The 18416-nt window shown below is 41.6% G+C and overlaps 1 protein-coding gene across 1 annotated transcript in view; it reads right to left on the reverse strand.

Annotated features, from left to right (window-relative positions):
• The window catches only part of atp2c1 (ATPase secretory pathway Ca2+ transporting 1), a gene marked incomplete at its 5' end in the record, with an annotated part of 38456 nt that extends 21616 nt beyond the window's left edge, over window positions 1-16840 (reverse strand). The window contains 2 exons of the mRNA XM_080540010.1: window positions 2685-2789; window positions 16817-16840. Of these exons, the coding sequence (XP_080396136.1) occupies window positions 2685-2789; window positions 16817-16840 (129 nt within the window). The remainder of the gene's footprint in view (window positions 1-2684; window positions 2790-16816) is intronic.
• Window positions 16841-18416: the final 1576 nt, after the last annotated feature.

Here is an 18416-nt window from a genome sequence, read left to right on the forward strand (position 1 = left end):
AACCTGTTGTGGAATATTTCAATTCATGATATACAGTGCCCTGCTTAAGTAATGGGACAGTGAAGCATTTTTTCTTCTTTTGGCTCCACACACCAAAAGTGTTTTTTTTTTTTTTTAATTACAACTGTAACTTTATATGCATCGTCAACCCTAACCTGAAAACTGTCCCACAAAATGGCCACAAAAACAGGATTGCTGGGTTACAGTTTGCTAAAAAGTAGTCTACCTAAAAGAGGCAGAGTTCTGGAAAAAGGTTTTGTGGACAGATGAGACAAAGATGAACATGTACCAGAGTGATGGCAAGAGTAAGGTGTGGAGAAATAAAGGAACTCCTCAATATCAGATTACTACTTAAAACTACTTTCGGAAAACCTCAACAATCCCACTAAATTCTGGAAACAGATAAAATCTTTGTCATGTTCCAATTCCACTTCAGGCCTCCCTGAATGTATTTTAGTTGACTCAACTGAAATTAAGAACAAAGATGATATTGTCAGGCACTTTAATTATTTATATAAGCTGGGTCTGTTTTTAATATAACTGCAGCAGGGTCTTAGAGCTCTAACAGTTTTGTGATGCTTCTATCTGGTACCAACACAACTAGGGACCTTTTTGTTTTTAGACCTATTTCTAGTGTGGAAATCTGTAAAGCGTTGAAAGCTATCGATCCCAAAAAGTCACTTGGACCTGACAACCTGGATCCTTATCTTTTAAAGCTTGCAGCTGATTGTATTGCTAAGCCTGTCACTCCTATTTTTAATCAGCCTCCAGACTAACTCCATCCCCAAAATCTGGAAAGCAGCCTAGGTTCTCCTCCTACTGAAGGGAGGGGACCCTTCGGCCTTAGATAACTATCACCCTATATCCAAACTCCCTACCTTTGCCAAGATTTTAGAATCTCAAGTTAACTCTCAATTGAAACAAATCAGTCTGGCTTTAAACCAGGCTATAGTACCATAACAGCAGCCATGTTGGTAACAAACAATATTACTAATGCATGCCCTGGACCGAAAGCAGCCCTGTGCTGCCCTGTTTGTTGATCTGTCATTTGACTCTGTTGGCCATGAACAGCTGCTGGTGATGTTGGTATGGGTGACATGGCTATAGAGTGGTTCAGGAACGACCCTGCCGATAGAACCCAGTGTGTATATACAGATGGTCAAGCTTCATGGAGATCTCTAAGGGAGTCCATCCCCAAGGCTCAATTCTAGCCCCTGTCTTGTTTACTATGTTTATAAATAACATTGGGAAGGACCTGCTTACAGCTAAAGTGCATCTTTACGCAGACGACACAACAGTTTACTCAGCTGCCTCTTCCCTGAGCCAGGCTGTTGATGAGCTCACATCGACAACTGTAGGCTTCACTATATGGTCTAAAGTTGGTTCTCAATGCTAAGAAAAACTAATTTATGATCTTTTCCAGAGCTCGCTCCCAGATCTTGAATTCTGTTAACATTCACACCTTAGGAGGGGACTCAATTGAAAGAGTGTCATCCTATAAGTACCTGGGTATTTGGGTGGATGACAGGCTCTCTTTTAGTGTGCATATTATGAACCTAATAAAGAAACTAAAGGTTAGGCTGGGGTTTTATTATCGAAATAAAGCCTGCCTCAATTTAGCAGCTAGGAAAACACTTGTTCAGGCTACGTTCTTAAGTGTTCTAGTCTAGACTATGGGGATATTTGCATGGTGCCTAGACTCTGTATATCATAGTTCTCTACGTTTTATATCCAACTCATTATCCCGTAAACATCCCTGTGTACTTCATGACCTGGTTTCCTGGGCTTCATTAAGCCTAAGCAGACAGCATCACTGGAACTTTATTTACAAAGCCATAATGGGCAAACTCCCCTCATATCTATGCAATCTCATGTCACTCACCAACAGCTGTTATGATTTTCATTCCACTAGATGGTTGCTCTACCAGTTACCCAGGTCTCGCTTGGAACTTGGCAAAGCAGCTTTCTCTTATTTTGCGCCCTGGACATGGAATAACCTCCAGAAAACGCTAAAGCTTAATAATCTCGTCTCCCTGAGAGAGTTCAAAGCTCTGATTGGAAATTGTGTGACAGAAATTTGCAATTGCTACTCCTAAGGTGGTTTTCATAATATGTATTTAGTATCTCTTGTCTGTTATTTATTATGTTTTATTCGCCAATTTTGTAACTTATACCTGTACTGGTGTGCTTTCTTGGCCAGGCCTCCTGGTTAAATATAAATAATTAAAAAGAATATCCACAGCGTCTCACCTCATCTATGAAATATGGAAGAGGGGGTGTTATGTTGAGATCTTCACTTTTCTTTTTTCAATACAATTTTATCTTGTGTATCTCTATTCTGTTTTTGTTTGTTTTGTTTCTTTCTCATTTATTGTTCTGCTTCTCTTCTTTTCTTTTACTGTACAGTGTCATTGAGTTTGAGAATGGCACTTTTAAATGAAATCTATTATCATTATTATTATTATTATTATTATTATTATTATTAACATCAATAACATTGAGTTTGAATGTGCAAGATAGGCATTATGTGACACAAGCTAAAAGTGGCACTGGGAGGAATCAATTTGGTTATCTACTGTATCTATCTGTTATCCTAGCTCTATTATGAAGCTTGGAAAAAAAAGTATTGGAGCAATGGAATAAATCAGATTAAGTCCTTTCACCACAATGTCACACTGCCATACCTGCAGGACACACGCTACTTCATTCACTGGTAGTTCGCTGGCTTTTTTTGAGGTTAGTACCGGAACCATGGTCTCATCTTCACAATGGGGTTGTCTCTCTGAAAGCTGGAAGACAAAACAGAGATATACAATGACAATGTGCAACCTAAATACATAATCCACATCTGAGATTTTATCATGTGTCACGCAATGAAAAATATGATTCCTTCTGTAGTCCAGACAGCATGAGGTTCCAATGCTCACTGAGATTAGTTGGAATCTACGTGATTCTACTGTACCCTTCATGAGCTAAGACTAAGGCGGTACTTGGTTCCACTATGACTATGCCAATGCTGGTGATCTTCCATTAGGCCTAGACCAGACGTCAATCCAGAGGCTAACCAACAGCTACTTTCCCCAGGCGATCAGGCTCATAAACAAGCCTACTGTAGACAATTGACTATCATCCCCCAGCACACCTCATGTATACGGACGGACTACCTAAACCTTAAGCTCAGTCACTTTACTCAATACTACCTCTCACACCCATTGCCACAGAATGCAATACTCATGACATTCTACTTGAATTATCTATTTTATTTACTATTTGTACTGCCAGCCTAATTGTATCCTCCTGTCTTATTTGTCACTCATGTCCTGTACTATTGTCACTTTTTTATCTTGAATTATGCCTATTGCCTTATTGTCTTGTGCTGTAATGTCAGGAACCGAAGCCTAATTATTTTACTTTCTTACGCTTGTGTAATGTGACGTAACAATAAAACTTGAAACACTGACTGCAGTGTCGTCTAGGCTACTTCCTCACTGAGGTCAGACAAATCAGAATTCATCAGCGGCTCACAACACTCCATGTTTCACAACAACCAAACACTTACGTACATTTTTCAAATTGGAAATAAAAACAAGAATAATAGTATAGTGATTACACATTTAAGTTACAGTTCACTTAATGTAACAAACAACAATGTGAGTGCAGTGTGTGTTGCTGAAGCGCCTGCCGGTAGCCTAGTTAGCCTACTAGAGACCACCAAATAAAAAGAAACGCGCCGGGGACACGGATTCAAAACATTAAAACTTCTTGCCAATCGAAATTCAAAACTTGGCAACTCAGAAAGTTCGGGCTGGGCGGTATATCAAGTTTTATCAATATAATCTTCAAAAAGGATTTTGCTCGTCAACATCGTTTTCCCCCCTCTGTAATACCTCATAGGCCTGCTACATTGCTACATGAGCTCAAATCAGAGCCAGAGGCAGAGCCAACCTCTCAGCCTCTTCTGTTTGCATACAGGTACTGAGGTCGTGGCCACGCGCCACCTGACAATTCATGTTTACATTCATGTACATTTTTTGCATTTAGCAGACGCCTTTATCCATAGCGACTTAGAACAAATACATTTGTCTAATTAAGTGAATCATCTATCCATCAGTCATCACAAGAAAAAGTAATCTATGCTCGGGCTAGAGGCCATTGGCAGTCAAAATGCTAGAAGGAAGAATTAGGCTATTATTATTAAATGGACATTTACCATTATTATTAGCCTATTATTATTATTATTATTATTATTATTATTATTATTATTATTAATAGTAGAGAAACTCTACAGGGTCTACATGTTTCAGATGAATGCAGCGGATAAGTTCACTGCTGTTCACTGGAGAAAATCTAAGAACAGAGAAGAATAGTGTATCTGTCACAGCTTTTGCATGTCGTCTGCTGTCAGGATTCTGTTTGGTTTCTGTTAGTTATGAAGACCTCTGCGTAACTGACAGATATTTAACCAGATTTTGACAGTATGGTAACCTTCATTCTCAAGTACCAGTAACCACAATTTTATGTATTTGAACAAACCGTTGTATAATAACAAATGCATGCACGCATGCAGAAACACAACAGCTACTCCAAGTCCATTTCAGGGGGGGATGTTGTATGGAATTTCAAACTGAATTTCAATGTTGTGGCAGATTTCCGACAAATGTACTTCCTACAAACGTGCTCATTATACAGCCTTATACAGGATTAAGGAGAAGAAAAAAAAGGAATACAGACATATATCTCATGTACCCGCTGATGAGCCAAAACATTATGACCACTTGCTGCCTAATATGCTGTTGGGATAGCTTTTGTCCCTCCTCAGCCCACTGTCGGTAGGTACTCACCACTGCTGACCGGGAGCACGCCACAAGCCTAGCCATTTCAGAGATGCTCTGACCCAGTCGTTTAGCCATAACAATTTGGCCCTTGTCAAAGTCGCTCAGGTCTCTCCTGCATCCAACAACTTCAAGAACTGACTGTTCACTTGCTTCCTAATATATCCCACTCCTTGACAGGTGCCATTGTAACAAGATAACCCAGAATATTCACTTCATCTGTCAGTGGTCATAATGTTTTGGCTCATCTTAGTCACAGCCATATTGCCCAGCCCTAGAAACAGTATCCCTCTTCAATCACTTGACAAGCCTCTCTGCAGTCCATAACATTGTAAACAAGGGAGGAGCTTTAATGCGATAGCCAATAAAACAAACATATGGCCACTAAAACAAATTCATTCAGTCAACATCGTCGAAGGATTAGGCTACAGTGCTTTCAGTAAGTATTCACCCCACTGTTCCTTTTCCACATTTTGTTGTGTTACAACCTTGCGAACGACAGCATAAAATAGTGCTTTGAGTTGAATCGCTGTCACTGATTAAGCTACATCTCATAGCTTTCCATGTGCAAAATAATGTAGAAAGACAGGTTTGACCAATGTTGTCAAATCCAAACACCATCCAGGAGAACAAATATTTGTTTCTTTAGGCTTAAGTTTATTGTGCCAAATGTCAGAGAGCAGGATATCCTGATACCCAGTTAATCCAGTTATGACTGCGATATAACTTCGAAAGGTGAAGACTACACACACAGGATAGTTTACTAAGATACGGTGTGATCAGTATGAAAATGTTTTCTCTGGAGGTGTATTGTTGTCAGGTGAATTTCAAGTTTTTGGACTTCATACTTAAAAATGCATGTCAAATACGCAGATCAAACTACTACGGAAGCAGAAACAATAATCAAGACTACTTAATCCCAGTTTTTTAACCCTTGAACGTACTCTGCTGTCTTTAACCGACTGTTCACTATCTTCTTCAGAACTACTTCCTTGACCCTCACCAATACGGTTTTAAGGCTGGGCACTCTGGACTGAGACTGGGCACTCTCCTTGCTGTCATGGAGGCCCTACACTCTGCTCAAGCTTCCTCCCTCTGTTCTCATTCTTCTGGACCTGTCCGCTGCATTCGACACAATAAACTACCAGGGGCCTCATTTATAAAGCTTGCGTACGCCGCAATTTTGAGATTCATAAAAAACAAACTTGGCGAGAAACTGTGCGCACCTCTACGCACACTGAGACACATTTGTAGCCAGAAACTGGAGAAATCACATGGTTTCTGCTACGGAGATGACACTCAACTCTTTCTCTTTTTCCCTGACTCACAGACATGCAGACATTTCTGCTTGGATGTCAGCCCACTACCTCAAGCTGAACCTTAAGAAGACTGAGCCGCTCTTCCTCCCTGGAAAAGCCTTCCCTCTCCAAGACTTCTCCATCACAGTACAGAATTCCACTGTGATCTCCTCCTAGACAGCCAATAATCTTGGGGTGATCCTTTTTTTTGTTTTTGTTTTAAATTTGTTTTTCAGATTTTATCCCTTTTTTCACCCAATTTGGTAGCCAATTGAATCCAACCTAGCATCCAATTATCCCCTGCCTATTGCGAAGGATCCGCCGCACGACCCCGTGGCCGGCAGTCCCAGAAGAGGCCGCCAGGCAGACTAGCTGACTGGCTCCTCGAGCCCAGCACCTGTTATTCCGGCACCCCGGGGGCGCTGTTGCGCGACGGATACTTGTCCGGAAATACTCCTATACCGCCCTCGGGAGCGGCCGCCCAATATGCCGCTCCCCGTGTGTGCCCCAGCCATATCCGGATCTGGCGAGCTGGGATTCGAACCCAGTCCCCGGTGGGCAGCATGCACTAGTGGCCAGTGCTTAGACCGCTACACCACCGCGGGGCACTTGGGGTGATCCTTGACAACCGCTTATCCTGTGCGGTGATCATCACAGCGACAGCACGCTCTTGTAGATTCTTCCTCTACAACATCAGAAGGATATGTCCATTCCTCACGAGAGAAGCAGCACAACTCTTGGTCCAGGCGTTTGTGATCTTCCTTCTTGACTACTGCAACACAATATTGGCTGGAATCTCCGCCTCCGCCATTAGACCTCCGTCTAGACCACAGTTCATCCAGAATGTTGCTTCCCATCCGGTGTTCAATCTTCCAAAATTCTCCCATGTCAACCCCCTCCTTCGCACCCTTCACTGGCTCCCAGTAGCAGCTCGCATCAGATTCAAGACCCTGGCGCTCACCTACCGAGCAGCAAAGGGAACAGCTGAAACACAATACACACTACCACTGAACACCTGCAACACAATACACACTACCACTGAACCCCTGCAACACAACACCACTGAACACCTGCAACACAATACACACTACCACTGAACATTTGCAACACAATACTACCACTGAACACCTGCAACACAATACACACTACCACTGAACACCTGCAACACAATACTACCACTGAACACCTGCAACACAATACACACTACCACTGAAAACCTGCAACACACACTACCACTGAACATCTGCAACACAATACATATTACCAGTGAACACCTGCAACACACACTACCACTGAACACCTGAAACACAATACACACTACCACTGAACACCTAGATAAACATTTGCTAGGATTGAGATATTAGCGAATATCTACTGTGCATATCAATTGAAACACGCATCGCATGCTTACTAGCATGCATGGCCTTTAACATATCCTTAAAACTCTGTTACCAGTTTAGGTTGAATAGGGGTCATAGTTTTATCCAAAAGGCTGAGATCAACCAAAAGGTGAGTTTGCCGTTCTTCAAGTCACCCGTTCGCTGTTAAACTACCACCTGTAGCCACCTCTCCTCCTCCATTGAACTCTCCAGACCGGTGACCATAACGAGGAGTGTAAAAGGCATTGACTTCATCCAAGGTTATGACAGACCATTGCAGTGAGACAGGCAAGGGGTGAAATACCTGCTCTCTGCACTGTCATCGCCATCTGCACTTCCTGTTCACATCTGGATCATTGAACGCTTCAGGAAGTCTGTATCTCCAAACTCTCCCCATAACCCGCAACACCTCTTCTGTCTTACCCCAGTCTCTTCGTCTCTCTCCGTTAAGATCTCAGCTAAGAGAAGCGACTGTTCGCATGAGAGGATTCCCCTAATTAAGAGTGACAAGAGCTTAAACCTGGATCACACTCCCCCCGTTTCTGCTCGCTCTCTCTCTCCTTTTCTTTTCTCCTACTCTACAGCACAGTCTAATGAATGAAAGGCCACACTGACTGCTTTATCTGGGATAAAGTAGAGCAGGAATAGCTGTTCGTGGGTATCCTTGTTCTGTGCCCTTCTGTCTGTGTGTGTGTGTGTGTGTGTGTGTGTGTGTGTGTGTGTGTGTGTGTGTCTCTCTCTCCCCCCCTATGGCTTTCTGAGAAATTACATTGCACAAAGGAGAGACCCACTCTCAAGGGTTAATCATTTCCAGGCAACTACAATTAGATTCAGGTCAAACTCTATTAATGAGGTTATGGGCAGAGAAGGGGAAAAAAGCCCAAAGCCCTGGTGGAGACTAAATATCGCTCTTTTCCAACGCAGAAAACAGATTAGAAAAGAACTATGTGCTGTCGTCAGGATCGTGATACAAATACAAACCCATACTTAGTCACACTTGGTGATAAGGCCAGGTATGTGACAGAGATTAAAGGGCAGGTTGCTAGTGCAAAAGACCAGACAGTTTGTTCAAGCATATAGCCTTTAGCCTATAGCTTTTGGTTCGTAATGAGTCGTAAGTCGGGACAAATTCTAATTATATATGTATACCGTATTACCGCCCAACCCTATTGTACAGTTAATAAGTAACTAACTAACTAACTTAACTGGATAATAACACAAGTAACCATTTTTTTTGTTTGAATATTGACTGGTCTGGAAGTAATTAGATCTGAATACAACTAGCATAAGAGTGTAAATCAAAATATTACAACTTGGCTCTTTTAATATTAACCTTGAAGGCCTAGCCTACATTCTCAACGAGTCGTGTGGACAAAAGAGACCTTCAACTTCATGTATTATAGGTCTAACACTAATGATGAGTTAATATCTAGCCTATACACTGAAAGGCAGAAAAACAAGTCTACAGCAAACATGTTGTCCCCCACGAATTTGCTTCTTGGAATTTGCATTTTTTGGTGTTGCAGGTTAAATCAACTACAGTCTCTCAGGTGCTGCATCACACCAGTCGTCCGATCATGGATTTGACACGCTTGATGAAGCGGCCTCTCAGGCCTCATCTTCGTGTCCGAAGATATAAGACAAGCACCAGGAGGAGTGCAAGGTGTGCCTCAACCGTGGTCTTTTAACCTTGACTGCAGCTAAGATACACATTTCTTTAAAAAGTGCAGAGCTGCCAAACCCTCATGGATGTAACAAGTTCTCCAAAACACCCTTAGCGAGTTGCGAACTCATCCATCCTATCTCTCGCAATGACAGAATGGGATCCTCTAACCTTGAGGGAGAGAGATAAAGATAGAATGTAAAAAGAAAAAGGCGGGGTTGGGGCACCATGACTAAGTCAGCATTTAGTTGATTTACTAATGTCCTTTTTGGGATGACATAACAGACAAACAGTGAAGAACAACTAGCTTAATATTACATGAAATCCCAACCCAGGACCAGCAGTGATCTTTGCCGTTCATACATGAGATAAATGCCCTAACTTTCCCGTGTTGTGCCTTTACAAACATGCAATGGCATTCCTAGGTTAGCGCAAGGTCCAGTAGTAGCTCACTATCAACAACAATAGCCCACATGGTGACTTCTCCAAGTCAACAAAAGGGGAAAAGGGGGAAAGTTTTAACTGTGTTTAATGCATACAGGAGATAACGAACACGTTTCAACCCTCGGGCCTTTGTCACCGTTTACACCGCCTAGCAAGTCGCCATGTTCAGGCTAATGTTGATACACCAGTTAACGTTAGCTAGCTATAGCCTATGTACCACTAGCTAATCAGGTCGTTAGCTACCAGCTAGCTAGCTCACTATCAACTAACCTAATTTGATTAACAATAGTAACCCACAAACAACAAATGTGATTGGTTTACTTGTTCCACGTGAAAACGTATTGCATCAGACATACGTAACCCTTGATGCGCCGGACCAGGCAATGTTCTTCTGTTCACAACTACTAAACCTTCCCTGCATTTTCCATGGAATTACACAAGGTCTTGACCAGGGAAATTGCCTGAGCAGATTTCCCTTGAAATTCCGTTCACATTATGCCCCTTACCAGGTAAATTCCATGGAATTGTTTTCACAGAAAAAGCACAGTAAACATACTCCCCCCTATTTCAGGGCTCCCAAAAAAATCCTATAATGTATAAATAAAGCACTTATGTTTAGTATTTGGTTGACAATCCTCTGCATGAAATAACTGCCTAAAGTCTGAGACCCATTGACCCCACCAGACGCAGGGTATCTTATCTGGCGATGCTCTGCCAGGCCTGTACTGCAGCCATCTTCAGTTGTTGTTGTTTTCTTTTGGTAATTTTGCTTTAAGTTCCCTCTTCAGCAAATCAAATATTCAATTGGATTTCAATCTGGAGATAATAACTCTTGGCCACTTTAGACTTTCCACTTTTCGGCCCTGAAAAACTCTCTAGGTGGTATGTTTGAATTGGGTTGCAATAGCCTAGCTGTATAGAAATGAATTGTAGGAAGACAAAAATCTCTCCAGGCCTGAGCATAGATCACTTTTTCCTGCCATGACTGGTGGCTAGATGATTCACTTCCGTAGTCAAATGTATTTGTTGTAAGTCGCTTTGGACAAAGGTGTCTGCTAAATGGCAAAAATGTATGTAGGCGTAGCCTATTATTATTAGCTTATTATTCTCCTGACATGCCTAAAGACATGCTCTAAACTTGAATTCTCATTCAATCTAAACAACCACATGAATGCATCACTGTTGTGAAACAGACAATGAACACGCTTCTTGCGGAAATGAAGTTTGCAGCAACGTTCAAAGTTCAAAGTCACGGCAGCCGAATTCCAGCCCAGCACCATGTGTGGCAGGGGGGTTTTACAGCTCCTGCTGCTGCTGCTTCTCATCAGCCATGACCCTGGATTTTAAACGTAATTATGAAGAGTTTTTAGTAGCCTATACTTTATTTGGCCGAGAGTTTGCTGCTCCTGCAAACACAGGCTACATGTATGTATTCCATTGTGATGGCCTCTGTTGGTCTGGTATGAGTATAGGTTGTATGTATTCCATTGTGATGGCCTCTGTTGGTCTGGTTACGAGTATATTTAGATCAAAAGAGTACATGGATCTACCACAGCCTATTTTGCGTAGTCTGCCGTGTGCTATATTGGTACAGGATGGGAACTCAAAACAAAAACGCACAAAATATGCCCTGCCACGTAGCAGCAAACATGTTGAAACTTAGTTTGCACAAACTGAGTGCGAACGGAGCATGCTGAGCCCTTTAGGTTACAGCCTACACAGCAGGCGCAGAGATGCAATCTCCACCTCACAGTCCAAGTCACACACACTCGTCCAGACAGACAACAGAGCGATGCCCACCTGCAGCTGTGGGTAAGGCTGTGCTGTAAGCAACCTATCAGTTTTCACAGGTTGGTCATTGGATCACTTCCTCTCACTTGGGAAACCACACAATATGTGCATTGTGCTGAACGACCATGTTGTCAATATGTTCCACACCACTACTGAGAAAGTGCCAAAGATAAGGATGTAGGCCTAAATGGGGGGTGCAGAGAAATATTTGGTTTGTTATAATATCAGAGAGATCAACTGCAATGGTTCAGGGGAGATTTCAGAATTGTCACAGAACGCTTTGGGATAGCACACTTTCTTGGATATTCCTTTGAAGGTAGGCAGTGCAGTGGCTGCTGGGAGGCGATGGTTCTGTGGATGACTCAGTGAACAACAGTCACCGGGAGGAAGACGGTACATGTGCCACGTAAGCAGGCTTACAATGGCCAGGCAATAACTATGCAGGTCTTTTTGAGGGTTTCTCATGGATTTGCAAAGGAGAGATTTTTTTTTTTTCATAGTAGTACACTTCATAGCATCATACTTCTATGTGTGTGAGCGAGTGCAAGCTGCAAGGGGCTCGCTCATACTTTGATTGGCTCTGAGCATAAGTGATGTCACGAGAACAACAACGAATCCCCTCTTTTCATTAGGTTACTCTTGAGAAAAGCAAATGAGTAAATTTCAGCCAATCAGGCTTCTTTTTTTTTTTTTCATGGAGATTGCTGAAACATTATTGCTTATTAATATTAATTAATTCCTAATTAAAATGTGAACACTACCAGCGTGGAGACCAGTGAACATGATTGGCTGTTCCGTTTTAAACGGCATATTGAATGGTAGGTAGTGTGGCAACAGCGTCACAGGTCTCCTCCAACTACAAGGAGAATGCAATCTCTAGCCTTGCCTATTATTCTGAGGCTTCGATTCAGGTGAACTTAAAGAGAATACTTTGGTTTACTATGCATAAATGCATAGCTGAAGGGCATTGTTGATAAGGAACGTGTGTGACCTTCCTTGGAAGTGTAGACAAAAATACAGCATCCTCATGTGGCTGCTCTCAGCCGTGCTATTCAGCAGTGGATTGCATAAATAGGCCACTAATCATTTCCAACACACCCTCACCATAGCTTACAGTAGGCTACTTTACATAACAATTCACAAGATACCTGGGGTTTCATAAATACCTAATGTCGTAAGCTCCTGGCTTCAGTTAAAAATGGCGAACCCTTCTCTCATGCTAACCTATAGAAAAGGAAGAAAGTGAAACAGCATAGACGAGACGTGCTAACCCAGTGCAGGACAGAGAACAAGATCCATGGAAGATTGTAGAAGACTGCATTTTCAGGCAAAATATCTCAACGTTTCTGAAAAAAAAAAAAAAAAAAGTGCTGCGTCTGAAAAGGCAAGTTTGTGGGTATACTATGTGTTTTGAAAATTGAGACTTTTTAAATCAATCTAATGTGACCCCTCCTGTGTGTTCAGGGGGCATAGAGACATTGTAAAGAGTGCTGACTGACTGTATTATTTCTATGGGCCTAGAAAGAAAATATTATTATTATTTCTATTATTAGTATTATTTCAATGGGCCTAGAAAGAAAAAAACTGAGCCATCTTGAACAAGGTCTGCTGCTCTAGACTAGAGACAGGCACTAGCTGCCAGAGGCCAGATGAATGCTCTTTAAATAGCCTGACCACTGGTGATGTGCTACTTCATACAACATAGGCTGGCTTATTAAAAGGGCTGGAACGACAGCAGTGAAGGGTGCTGCTGGTAACAGAGGGATGTCAGTCCACAGAGAGCAGAGGAGAAACCTGGCAGAGGGGAGAAAGGGAGACGTGAGGAAATATATGGTCGGGGGGAAGCGCGGGAGTGTGAGAACAAGAGTGCATTCTCGAGAGATGGGAAGCGCAAAGAGAGGCGGGAGAGAGAGAGGGTAAAAAGGGAGCGAGTGTGAGAGTGAGGGAAAGCAGGCAGACATGGGGAGGTGAGAGAGATAAATAGAGGGAGAAGAAGGAGGAGGAGTCGGGAGGAGCTGAGGTACCAGTCGAGCCTCACATTTGGTTTAGCCACACAATGCTCAACCCAGCTTTTAGCAGGCACACATTAAAACAAACACAAACTCAACACCTCCACACCCCATTCCCTCTCTCCATTCAGCAGCACCGATCCATTAACACCCTCTCTGCCCTGCGTCTCATTCCATAGTGATAGGTATTTCCACTAACAGACTCGCCATAAAAAGATTCCACAGGCTAGGTCACTTAACTTCAATAATTAGGGGTTGAAGTAGCCAAGCTGTGTAGAACTTGTAAGTGTAGGCGTTGCCTATTATTATTAGCCTATTATTGTCCTGCCTATGCATTGTATTTGCATTATAACACACAGACACTGATATGACGTGTCAGATGGCGAGACAACATCCAAACCTACCATCGTGAACACAACTAGCCTACCCGGCGTGAGTGAGACAGAGCCTCTGTGGATGTACTTGACAGCCTTTTACAGCTTTTGATTAATATGGTTGATCTGGTTTTCCATGCGCCGCAGGCCAATAGGACACAGTGTTACGCCTGCACCAATGATGCCACTGAACACACCTGACTAACTAGAAACACCTGCCAAGCCAATTCCAAATATAATAATACTATCCAAATATGTTTGGTGCCTTGAAATAAGGGTGTTGTCATTTCTAAATGGTGAAACCAATATTTAAACAGATAGGCTACCTGAAATGAAAGCCGACAATATGTACTTTGACCTCATATGAATTGTTTAAATACAAATTTATGAATTATTTAGCCTAGCCTATATGTAATTTTCATTGCTTCAACAGTTGTGATCTGGACATGTTTCTTGTAACATGATATAATCTAGCCTAAAGGTGTTGGCCTACCTACCGTAATTCCTACCTTAGGAGAGACCACTTTTTACCTTAACCAGGGTTTCCCGATAAACCAATGGGTTTTTACTAAGGCTGTCCGTGTAATGCATTAACGATCGTGGTTAATTTGTAGGGCTGCAACAACGAATCGATGAAATCGATAAAAATCGATAATGAAATTCGTCGGGTCTTGTTCCATAACAAACCTACTTCCTGTTGACGCACGCCACGCTGTCTTGTGGAGCCGGCGCGGCGGCTACATTTAAAGCTTACATTTTAGCTTGCTATTCGCATTCTATGCCTTCAGCACCGGAGTATGCTCATAGTCACTTGTATTAGTAAGGAGATGCACTTGTGAGTTCTGGCGAAGCGTCAGCTAAATGACTGTAATGTAATGCGATAGCCAGTGAGTGTTTGCTCGCATTCATGAATTCAATATTGCATGACAAGTGTATTTAGCTAGCTGGCCAACGTCAGTGGTAGAGCAGAGGTGATAAGCTAAAGGCTAGCTAGTGGTAGCCTACCAAGCTACCCGTGAGTTAGAGTGAGACACTGACTGTAGCCTAGCCTATTGTATGGAGTGAGAGGACACATTGCATTGTTTTGGAGCATATCTGTTATATAAAAACATTAGTGTCTTGTCTGTAGCCTATATTGCACTTTGGGTTACTGACCTTTACATTAAGCAAAGTTATTATTACCTAAAACAATGCATGTATTGAGCTAGAGTTCAATTACTTTATTGAAACAATCTACCGCCATAGTCCATGGCCTGTTGTTAAACCTATTTGATGTAGCAAAGCCTTTTTTATTTATATTATTTATTATTTTGTATTAATACTTATTCATTTTGCACATGTATATGTATAGGCCTGGCTGATTTAGAAAACATAAAATAAAATTTGCTAAAGAAATCTGTTTTTTTCCATTTGTATCCGATTAATCGGAAAAATAATCGGCAGATTAATCGATTATCAAAATAATCGTTAGTTGCAGCCCTATTAATTTGGAAACCTTAACGTGGTAAAACAAATGTTTTATCATATTATTTATAATATCATATATTACCAAGTTCCACTGACATGCATGACAAACGCAGATAACACTCTAGAGTATTGCCCACGATCAACTTAGTAATTATTTGACCCAAAATTATCTCTTCAATGATTTTCAATCAGGCTACATAGCACTGAAACGGCCCTTATTATGGTCCATAATGACATTTGTGTAAACACCGACAAAGTCTCAGTTTTGGCACTACCAGATCTTAGTGCTGCCTTTGACACTGTAGACCACGACATTCTAATAGATAGACTAAAAACCTGGGTAGGACATTCGGGCACTGCCCTAAACTGGTTTAGATCCTACATAACAGAAGCTACTATGTCTCCATTGGCAACTTTGTGTCCGACCAAATTAAAATGACGTGGGGTTCCCCAAGGATCAATCCTTGGCCCCCTCCTATTCAATCTCTACATGTATGCTTCTATTGGGACACATAATAAAAAAGAACAAAATTGCCTACCACAACTACGCGGATGACACTCAAATCTACATAGCCCTCTCACCGAACAACTATAGTCTCACAGCAGTGCAGCTTCAAAGTTTGCTAGCAGAATGACCTTTAAAAAACAGACCTTTTATTCAACCACATGTCACGAAAATTATTAAATATCTAGGCCTACTCCAAATTAAGATTAAAAAATGTCTGCAGAAAGAGTGGGGTGTTAGTGTTAGCTATCATGTCATGTGATACATTGAGTTTGAAAATAACTCTTTTGGTTCTTGAGCTACAGGGCGGCGGTAGCCTAGAGGTTAGAGAGGCCGGCTAGCAATCGGAAGGTCACTGGTTCGATTCCCCACCTCAGAAGGGAGCTGCATGTGCCCTTGAGCAAGGCACTTAAACCCTAATTGCTTGTACCATAGTACTAGTCGCTACTGCTCAATTGACATTGCTTTGGGTTTACACGAGCATAAACCAACACATATTTAGCGTGTCTGAGCTTGCACCGAAGGGACAATAAGTCATAAGACACATTTCTGTTGTGCTGCAATTCACATCACCCATTCGTAAACCAACATGTATTTTAAACGACAGGACACTACAACTCAAAGTTGGGCAGGCCTGTACACCGCGCAAATTAGTAGATATAATCCTTACATGATGATGCTGGTAAATCTACCATCATTATTCAACCCAAAACAATAAACAGCAAATATAACATTGCGTGTGATCTAGAAATCTAATATTTGCTCATTCAAACATGACTAAACATGAATATTGACTTATGTTTGACAGGGAAACACCTGACAGGCAAGTAAACACAAATGTCATCATTTCAACAACACGCTCGCCATCCATGAACACGGAGGAGGACCTCCATTAAATGTCTCCCTCGCTCACCGTGATCACTGTCCTCGATGACCAACGCTACATGAATGTTATCAACGTGTTCAGTTGTAAATAGAACTCCTTCATGGGGCGACTGCTATTCCGTAGATATGATAAATTATTATTTCAAAATCGCATAATCCGGAAACTTACCAGCAGCTCCCGTTTCTTCAGCATCTTCCGTCAAATCCTCTGTCGCGTCTCTCTGACGGTGGCCGGTGAGGTCACACGCTAGACGCGAAAGGGGGCGGGGCTACGTCAGGTGATAGACGCCGCTTCCGAGAGTTCACGGTTGCCATGTCTGTATGGAGATAGATTTATATCATAAACACATCATAAATCTATCTCCATATGTCTGCGTTTTTCACGGTAAATTGGGCTACTAACGAGTAACGAGGCTGCGGGTGAAAATGTATTGGTCGCGGCGTGTATGGAGTTAATCTTGAGCCAAATTAAATCAAAAGCAAAGAAATATTTTGTGAGAAAAAAAATCCACTTTGTAAGCAAAAACATAGATCCGTAAGCAAAAACATAGATTCGCAAATTTTAAATATTTTTGGTTTGTTCTCAACTCCAAAACATTTGTTTACAAAGCTCAACTTTCTTTTGCTAAATTAAAATATTTGTTTGCTAAACCTGTTGTTTGTTGTTGTTTGTTGTTGTTGTTGTTTGTTGTTTGTTGTTGTTGTTGTTGTTGGCTCAAGATTAACTCCATACTGCTGCTGACAATGAGGCAGATTGTTGCTGAGTGTGTGGAGTGAGGAGAGGAGGAAGGGGAAGGTATTGAAAGAGCGCAAACAAGTGGGAACAACAAACTAACAGGCAGCACTAGCTACAAACTTTTCCCTCATGACCTTGTTTAACTCCTATTGTGCCCGAATTATTTTTTTTAACGAAAAAAAGCAAACTGCAAACTCCAGTTGAACATAATATCATTTTAACATTGTGTAATCTTGTAATCCATTCAAACTATTCACTATAAATCACGTCTTTAATAATGAATAATTTGGTGTAATGAACAAAATAACAAAAGGGATTAATGCAGAGAACAAAGTAAAGCAGTTTTGACCAATTGTATTTAGATTGTCATTATGAGACATGTGACATCTCTCATCTGATAAATACAAAATAAAAATAAAAGACTGTTGGCTAGTGTTCAGGCTTTATGGGCGGGTGTTGGGAGTGGCCATTGGGCTGGACATTTTTTGCCAGACCTGGCAACCCTGATTACGCAAACTAATAGCCAGAGTGAACCCTAACCCTAGATCTAAAAACACACTGAGCATAAGTTCATGTAGAAACCGTGATGTGAGTCGTCGTTTAGCTGTCCGCTACCTTTTAAACCACCACATCCCTATGGCCTATGTTTACGAATCCGAGACTGGGCTTCTACAACTAACTGTTGTGTACCTACTGTGGTTAGTTTTTTTTTTTTTTTTTACTTTGAATCACATAATTTGAATTTGTATTCAATTCAGTTATTCAAGTTAAACAATACAAATTCAAATTATGTGATTCAAAGTCTTTTTTTTAATTCAAATTGAGCAATTCAAATTCAAAGTCAGTAATTCAAATTCAAAGTCAGTAATTCAGATTCAGATTCTAGTGGCACAGATCTATGCCCATACAAATGGGCTTAGAATCCCCCCAGGTCATTGTGCACAGTCGAATATGTAGAGGCTAATATGCATGTACGGTACTTTTACATCGGAAATGTGTGTGTACCATCCGTTCGACCTTTCCCACGAGGGCT

This window comes from Nansenia antarctica (assembly GCF_963989245.1).
Source record: "Nansenia antarctica genome assembly, chromosome: 10".
NCBI classification, from domain to species: Eukaryota; Metazoa; Chordata; class Actinopteri; order Argentiniformes; family Microstomatidae; genus Nansenia; species Nansenia antarctica.